The sequence below is a fragment of the Lepidochelys olivacea genome (genome assembly GCF_965140295.1).
Source record: "Lepidochelys olivacea isolate rLepOli2 genome assembly, chromosome: 3".
In the NCBI taxonomy this organism is placed as follows: Eukaryota; Metazoa; Chordata; order Testudines; family Cheloniidae; genus Lepidochelys; species Lepidochelys olivacea.
In genome coordinates this window covers 33,779,964-33,789,068 of record NC_140413.1, presented here as the reverse complement: position 1 = coordinate 33,789,068, position 9,105 = coordinate 33,779,964, and the positions used below count along the sequence as shown (strand labels likewise).

The 9,105-nt window shown below is 43.1% G+C and overlaps 1 protein-coding gene across 1 annotated transcript; it reads left to right on the top strand.

Annotated features, from left to right (window-relative positions):
* Positions 1-463: 463 nt before the first annotated feature.
* Positions 464-7,378, top strand: RSAD2 (radical S-adenosyl methionine domain containing 2). The gene is made up of 6 exons (XM_084622337.1): positions 464-1,281; positions 2,437-2,598; positions 3,000-3,229; positions 5,413-5,562; positions 6,503-6,535; positions 7,189-7,378. Exons 1-6 carry the CDS (start codon positions 951-953, stop codon positions 7,351-7,353), a joined length of 1,071 nt encoding a protein of 356 aa, XP_084478463.1. The 5' UTR covers positions 464-950; the 3' UTR covers positions 7,354-7,378.
* Positions 7,379-9,105: the final 1,727 nt, after the last annotated feature.

Sequence of the window (9,105 nt, the reverse complement as noted above, 5' to 3'; positions counted from 1 at the left end):
CATAAAGTGGTGTGGGAAATTAAACACTCTGGCCCCAAGCAGGGTGACTAGATAGCAAGTGAGAAAAAAGGGACACTTTTTTTTTCCGGGGTGGGGGGGCAGAGAATATTTGCATATATAAAACAAAGCCCCTAATATCTGGACATCCGGTCACCCTAACCCCAAGCCTCAGCTCGAGATTGGCACACAGGTTGGGAGGTAGGGTGACTAGAAATTTTGTGCCACTTCTCCAAGCTTGAGGCAACTCTGCCTTGGACTGGTCCTCTGAGGCTGTATTAATTTGTGCCAGCTGTGAGCACCCCTAGAGAGGGCCTTTATAACAGAAAATCCTCAGGCGGGGGGAGAGCAGGAGAGAGAGGAGCCCAGGCTAGAATGATTCTCCTTATGGGCCAGCAGCACAGCGCCCAGCTGTTTTAGAGGCCGAGGGCATCCCGCCCCTTATGGTCAGATGTGAAGACGCACACGCCTCAATCACACCTGCTGGCTGGACTGCGGTTTGCAGACACCCCCTGTGTCGCCTAAGGGATGCCCAGGGGGAGGGAGCATGTCCGATGCAATCAGGGGTGTAGGGTAGCTCTGCGGGAACCGCTCCGTTGGTGTGGATGGGAAGCAGGGCACTAACCAGCTGAAACCAGAAGTCGGGCATATTTCCCAAGCGCCTGTTTGGGAGCCAGGCACGGGCCTGAGCAGGGCCCCAAAGTGGGGAGGGGGATGCACAGCAGCGGGAACCAGGCAGGGAGTGGGGGTGGCCCATTGTAAACGGGCTCGCCGCGGGCTCCACACACCTCGCCTGCTGCCGCAACCTGGAGCCAAGTTTCGCTTCTCCATAAAGGAAACCGAAACTGCCCCTTCCTTTCCCCCAGCCAGCAGCGCCTGTCACATGCTCCCCGCTATTAAATGGAGCCCGCGCCTCTGCCCTGCGCCCCAGAGCGCTGCAGCTTCGCCGCGCCATGCACCTCGCCGAGATGCGCACCTTGCCCCAGGCGCTGGCGATGCTGCTCCGGGTCCTCCATGCGCAGCTGAGCGCCCTGTGGCTCTGCCTGGCGCCCTTCTCCTGCTGGCTCCGGGGGGCGCTGCTGCCCGGGAGGAGCCCCCCGCTGCTGGAGGAGAGCGCTAGGGAGCCGGATGGCGCCGAGGTGCCCACGGTTCCGACCAGCGTCAACTATCACTTCACCCGCCAGTGCAACTACCGTTGCGGCTTCTGCTTCCACACGGCCAAGACCTCCTTCGTGCTGCCCCTCGAGGAAGCCAGGAGGGGGCTGACCATGCTCAAGGAGGCGGGTGAGTCTGCCCCACTGCTGGCCCTGGGATCTTCGGGGTGAACTCCGCTGCTGGGACCGGGGCTGTAGACTCAGGGCATCCGCCCCCCGCCTGGCTGGGTCATCCAATTAGTGCAGCAAATACTCTGACATGGTCCAAATTCTGATTGATTGTTATTTTTAATTATTATTATTATTATTTATTTTAAATTTATTGTCCAAATGCTGAATTTCATGGGGAGGGGAATTGACAAAATTCCCCCTTTTTGATCAAGAATTTCCCCAATTCTCCCTCCCTCGGCACCTTTCTCCACTACCCCTGAATTAAAGCTGTGATCCAGACCTAAAGAAGCCCAGCAGAGTAGGTTCAGGCTCCAGTTCTCTCCGTATTCAGTCATGTGCTGAAAAAGTACTGGAAGTACAGTATATGGGACACATTTGGAGTAGTGCTGCTGTGTGGCATCTTCATAAAATGTAGCCAAAAGTTCTCCCTGGTAAAAAAACAATAAATCTCCTTTGCCATTTCAGACGAATATGTTTAGTTTTGGTTCAACTAGGAGGGAGCTCAGACAGCGCCTCAAAGTTAAAATCTAGTCGCTGCCTTAAATGTGAAAAGATACAAAAACCTGCAGTAGAGGCTGATATCATCTAAATGTGGGGACGCAAATCTGACTGGTAAAGGTCTGGCTTACAAGCAAAGAGGATTGATTATTATATTAGCCCACATTTTCAAAGCTTAAGTGCCTGAAGATAGCCTGCTAAATTAATAAATAAAGTATCTAAAAGTGGATATAGGAGTATCTTTTCAGATACCCAGGTTTGAAAATATTTGCCTTATAATTTTAATGATTTTTAAATATCTTCTGTACAATAATGTGCATGGTACTTTACATAGTGAATAGAGACAAGGGCTGAAAACTTCGCTCCATTGAAGTCAATGGGAATTTCATACATTTATGAAAATCGTAGCAAAACTTTAGCAGAAAAAGGGATTTACCCTCTTCATACATTTTTGGAACAGTTTATTGAACTCAAGGGGAGTCTATGGACTGTGTCTCACCATTAGTATATCTGTGCAAATCATCTGTATTCTTCTGTGCATATGTTGTGAGAAAAAGTTCCCAAAACTTAAATTTATCCAATCTAAATAGTATTTCTCTTTTTTGTCAAATACTAGGTATGGAAAAAATAAACTTTTCAGGAGGAGAGCCATTTCTGCAAGAGAGAGGAGAATTTGTGGGCAAATTGGTCCAGTTTTGCAAGCAGGAACTAAAACTGTCAAGTGTCAGCATTGTGAGCAATGGCAGCATGATTAGAGAACGATGGTTCAAGCGTTACGGTAAGAAAGAACGATGTGTATGTTTAAAAAGATGCACGGGTTTCAGGAGTCTTCTCAATTCAACTTTATAGTAAGGTGTCTGTCTGTAGATATTTTTGTTAATAATACATTTACAGTAAACGCAAACAAAACCAAATACTCTTATGTGTACTTTTAAATCAGAGGTATTTAGACTGACTTTAAAAACATTAGCTCAAGGCGTCCCCATGTCTGTGTAGAAAAGGGGTGTATCACCTTTGAGATGCTCTCCAGTCCTCCCGTGACCACATGGAATCCTTTTTGGTAGGGTTCCTCATGATGGGTTTTGAGGGTGTACTTGCAGGTGGAAGATGGCAGAGCTGGGCAGTTAATGACTCTTTACTACAGACATTGAATATTATTTAATGTTTTGTCTGTTTCAGGTGACTACCTAGACATTCTTGCAGTTTCCTGTGATAGTTTTGATGAGGAAGTCAATGTTTTAATTGGCCGTGGACAAGGAAACAAGAACCACATTGAGAATCTCCAAAGACTGAGAAAGTGGTGCCGAGATTATGCTGTGGCTTTTAAATTAAATTCAGTAATTAATAGATTTAATGTTCATGAAGATATGAATGAACAGATTAAGGCACTAAATCCTGTCCGATGGAAGGTAAGCAAGAAATACAGGGCTACATGTTCTCTTCTCAGGGAAAGGGGAGAAGCAGGAAGGTAGGATTGCCAGGTGTCTGGTTTTCGACCGGAACGCCTGGTTGAAAAGGGACCCTGGCAGCTCCGGGTGCTGACTGCGCCTATAAAAGTCTGGTCAGTGGCGCAGCAGAGCTAAGGCAAGCTCCCTGCCTGTCCTGGCTCTGCATGGCTCCTAAAAGTGGCCACATGTCTGGCTCCTAGGCACAGGGATGTCCATGGGGGCTCCATGCGCTGCCCCAGCCTGGAGCGTCGGCGTCAGTTCCACAACTCCCATTGCCCAGAAACTGTGGACAATGGGACCTGTGGGGGCAGTACCTGCGGGCATGGGCAGGGAGCCGAGCTCCCGGCCCCTCCACCTAGGAGCCAGACATGCTGGCTGCTTACGGGAACCGCCTGAGGTAAGCGCCAGCCGGCCACAGCCTGCACCCTGAACCTCCTCCCACACCCCAGCTCCAGGTTGAAACCCCCTCTCATACCCCAAACCCTCTCCCACACCCCAACCCTCTGCCCTAGCCCTGAGCCCCCTCCTGTACCCCAATCCCCTCATCCCAGGCCCCACCCCCGAGCCCACACCCCCAGCCGGAGCCTTGAACCCCTCCCATATCCCAATCCCTTGCCCCAGCCTGGAGTCCCCTCCCATACTACAAACCTCTCGGCCCCAGCCCAGAGCCCCCTCCTGCACTCCAACCCCCTCATCCCTGGCCCCACCCCAGAGCCCACACCCCCTCACCCAAAACCCCTCCCCCAGCCCTGAGCCTCCTCTGATACTATGAACCCCTTGGCACCAGCTGGAGCCCTCACCCCCTCCCATTTCCTAATCCCTTGCCCAAGCCTGGAGTCCCTTCCCACACCCTGAACCCCACATTTCTGGCCTCACCCCAGAATCTGCACCCCCAGCTGGAGCCCTCACCCCTCCTGCACCCCAAACCTCTGCCCCAGCCCAGTGAAAATGAGTGAGGGTGGGGAAGAGCAAGCGATGCGGCGGGGGGTGGGGGGGGTAGAGTGAGCGGGGTCGGGACCTCAGAGAAGAGCGGGACAAGGGTTTTGTGCAATTAGAAAGTTGGCAACCCTCCAGGAAGGGGGCATGGTAGAACAGAGCTCTGCTATGACTGATCTTCCAGTTGGGTGAGATAGAGCTGTGGCTCTAATTTATGATGGCACTTAGTATCAGGGATCCATAACCAATTCCCAGACAGGCCACCTCCCTCACTGCATTTGAGTGACACTCAGATACAGTCGAGAATTTGCCCTTTCGTGTTATTTACAAGGAAATATTTTTTCACCATACAGAAGTCTGGTAATTTTGGGACATATAGGGAACATCGTGTTTTTTCATAGGGAAAAAAATTGAAAATGTCATATTACTTTGAAAAAAGGAAGAAGTCTGAATACACAATTATTATTAAGTATATTTTTCATTAGAAAAGTGTTAAATAGCTGTCCTAAGTAGTTTAAAATCTTGTAAGACTTGCATGCTTTTAAATGTTCAAAGATGCATGGAAGAGTCTTTCTCAATAGTTAAAGCCTGATCCTCCACTCTGTTACACTAGTTTGTAGCATTTTAATTCCATTGAAATAAATGTAATTGAACCAGCATAACACTGGTGTAACAGAGTGGGAGATCAAGCAGTTTGATCTCTAGGAAAAAAACTATGAGAGAAATTTTGGCCCCACTGAAGTCAATGGCAAAACTCCCATTTACTTTAGTGGGGCCAGGATTTCACCCTATTAGCGTCTATCATTTATGCTGGTTTTACACTCCATGGTATGCTGGTGTGGCTCCTTGACTTCACTGAAGATTCAGCCAGTTGAAACCACTGTGAAAAGAGAGACCCAGGCCCTCTCAGTCATGGTGGGGTTTATGTTTTGTTTTTTCCCATGGTAATTATGACAGATATACAACCTTCATCATGTAAAAGCAGCAAAGTGTCCTGTAGCACCTTATAGACTAACAGTCGTATTGGCGCATAAGCTTTCGTGGGTGAATACCCACTTTGTCGGTATTCACCCACGAAAGCTTATGCTCCAATACGTCTGTTAGTGTATAAAGTGCCACAGGACTCTTAGTCTGGATCTTTAAAAGTGGCAAACACGGCTACCCCTCTGATACTTGACAACCTTCATCATATACTTTCTGTCTTTCAGGTATTCCAATGCCTGCTCATTGAAGGAGAGAATACAGGTGAAGGTGCACTGAGAGAAGCAGAGAAATTTGTTATCAGCGATGAAGATTTTGAACGATTCCTAGATGGCCATAGAGAGCTCTCATGTTTAGTTCCAGAATCTAATCAGAAGGTAAAATTAAGCTATTCTTTGATAATTCTTTATTATCAGAAACTAGAAAATAGCATGATTGCTAATGCTTCACTTACTAATACTTACTTAGAGTTAGACAATATAATTCCTTTAGAAGCTGGTTTTTTTTATATTTGGAGAATTAAAAAAAAAATCTATTCCATATGGAGTGAAAAGCACATAAAACTGGGATACTTACATTTGTGGAGCCCAATTCTGCCCCCATTGAAATCGGTGGGAATTTTGCAATTGATTTCTATGGTAGCTGGACCAGGCAATGTTGGTGGTACTAAGGTAGATGGGGGCATTCAAAATACCAGTAGAGTAACAGTAATAGGTTAGGTTTTCTAAGCAAAAACCTACGTAGTGAATTTAAATCAAAACAAAACAAAAAAAGACAGAATCTGGAGGAATTTAGTGCCAGATCACAACATATAAGGATGGTTACATTTTAATAGATAAGTTTTTTTTTAAATTCGGAGCCCAGTTTTCAAATGTGGGTGCCATAATGGGCCACATCCTTCCTTTTGAATTTCATAAAATCATTTAAACATGTAAAATGGATATTCCCTGTACATATCTAAGTGGTGATGTGAACGTTTAAGTAAAAGTGATTGGATATATTTTAAAAGCACCTGTATCCATTTGAGCACCCATGTTTCAATCTGATCCTTAAACCAAACAAAAAATGGTTGTCTAGCAACAATTTGTTCTTTCATAAAAAGCCACCTTCATGGTTCTCTATCTGCTGCTCACTAAGGGCATGATCCAAAGTTCATCAAAGTGCATGGAAAGACTCCAGCTGATTCCAAAGGACTTTGGATCAAGCCCTAAGGGAATGGATACTTATTATGCCTATACGTTATTTCTCCCTAACTTTCAGTAAAAACATAGATTTTAGTTTGTTTAGTAATTTATAGTTTTTTCTATGCTTTTACAGATGAGAGACTCATACCTCATTCTGGATGAATATGTAAGTTTTCATTTGCTACTTAATGAGTTAATATTTGTCTGTCAGTTAATATGGGCTATGCTATTATTCATGGTTTAGCAGGCTAACCTACAATTATTTCAGTTTAATGTTTACCCCATACAGCACTTTCCACACGTTTCTGAAAGAGTGGCCTGCTACATGTGGATGCAAGGAAATTGCATTCATCATCATAAACATTTAGACAAGTCAAACACAGGACCTGATCCTGCAAATGGACCTGAGTGAGCAGCTTCACAAGTGCATAGGGGTCCACCTGCATGCAACCAATTGCAGGATCAGGATCATAGTTTACACATCTGTTATATTTGATCTTCACTGTGAAGTCCAATTTGCAGAACTAATTTGTATTGGAATGTGTATTCTTTACCTATATGTAAACTAAGCAGGATATTTTCTAACTCTCTTTGTACCATCTTTTAGGAGAAAAAAAAAGACCTGGTCCTGCAAAGATTTACTCACGTGCTTAACTTTACACTTGCAAGTAGTTTCATTGGCTTCAGTGGAATTACTCACATGCGCAGAGCTAATCATGTGCATGAGACTTCACAGGATTGGGGCTTAAGTTATTTAATTTTGTAGAAATACTCCACTTTTAGCCACTTTCTAATTTTCTTAATCTATGAATTTTCTAGATGCGTTTTCTGAACTGTAGAAATGGACGGAAAGAGCCTTCCAAATCTATTCTGGATGTAGGCATAGAACATGCTATAAAGTTCAGTGGATTTGATGAGAAGATGTTTCTGAGTCGAGGAGGAAAATATGTGTGGAGTAAAGCAGATATGAAGCTAGAATGGTGACTCAAAAGTACTTTTTTTATTGCACATGCGCTTTGTAGTACTATAGTAATAATAATAATAATTGTTTTTGACATAAGTATTGTATGTTTGTTTGTTATTTTTATGCTTTATATATATATGCCAAAGACCATTTTTAATTAAAAGTAGAGTAATGTTAATTGCAGAGAAAATATTGTATGTAACTTTAAATTTTAGCTTGCATAAAACTAATTTTTTTGAAATTTAGATTGTTTTTATCTACTCTGTACTCAGAGATTACTAAATAATGATTGAATTTAGATATGAGATGATCTCCCAAATCTAGTACTTACCTAATCTCTTTAAATTCTTAGACTACACCTTCCACTATGGTAAAATATATTGTAAAAATATAGGTAGTTCTAGGCATAAAGAGTATTGCATTAAATAAGAAAAAGGCATATAGGAAATAGTTTTAAAATAATAAATCAATGACCAAGAAAAACAAAAACAACAAATGGAACATCATAATATGCTTCTTTAATTACCAGTTAGGTAGATTTCTTACCATGAAGCTTGTTCTGCCTAGTTCTTAAGAAATAACAAGTTACAATTCCAGGCTACGTCACTGGGGGCAAATCAGTAGCTCTTTGAAGACAATGCTGACTTTTTCTTGAGTAAGAACTGTTGAATTGGGCTAGTTACCATAATATATGACTGAGGCATAGGCTAAAGTAAGTTAAATGGAAACCAGCGCCGAGTGAAACCTCCAATTTTCACTTTGCAAACATTTATTTGTGAAAGCGCATATTTCCTCCAGTATTTGTAAATGTCATGCAGAGTGCAGTTTTTGTGTTTACCAGAGAACACTACTTTTGTCAGGGGAGAATATGAAATTTTTCCCAAAACATAATCATGTTTTTACCCTTGATGGAAACTATTATTTCACTAGAAACTGACAGTGTTTCCCATGGGAAATAGCCTTTTGTTTTAACAAAAAGTATTCAAGGTGAAAACCAAATATTTTGCTTTTTACATGAATCCACTAAGATCTTACTTTTTAAATGATTTCCCCCTCACCCCATCCAGCTCTTCTGGGGGAGCTCTATTAGAGAGAGTGGACAGAATTCTGTAATGGCTGCCTTGTGTTAAAGACATGCTAGCATTATTAGCTGTATATTTTGATAAGCCAGGAAGTCGGAAACCACAAAGTTCACATACCATATGTCTTCATTTAGAAGCCAGCTTGGCTTAGTAATCACCCTTATTTAGTAGCTGCACCAATAACATACAAACTGTAAGTGAAACCAATTAAATTTAATAACAGCCACCTTTAATTTAAAGGAGTAGCATCAACTTGAAATACAGTAAACTCAAAAACACGAGTGAGAAGTAATTTCAGTTATTACACTTGTGCCTGAGCCCCGCTACAAACTGTTATGGTTTTACAGTTGTTTTTCTATTTTTTTTTTAATTCTCTTCTTTATTTTTTGTGTGAAAAACTCTACAAATGGGGAACTCACTGAGGACCCTATCCTGCAGACACTTATGTGTGAGTAACTTTACTCATTCAGATAGTCCCGTTGAACTTAGGCCTGGCCTTGGAATCTATGAAAGGGAGAAGTAATTAAATGTAATAGAAGCCACAGCTTCTAGATAGAGTTTTATGCTATTACGCCCTGCTGAAAAAATGGGAAAATACTTTTAAATAGTAATTCCTTAGGTCTGTATTTTATTGTCCTAACCATAATGACATAGAGCCCTTAAAGAACAAAAGAGTGCCGAGAGAATTCT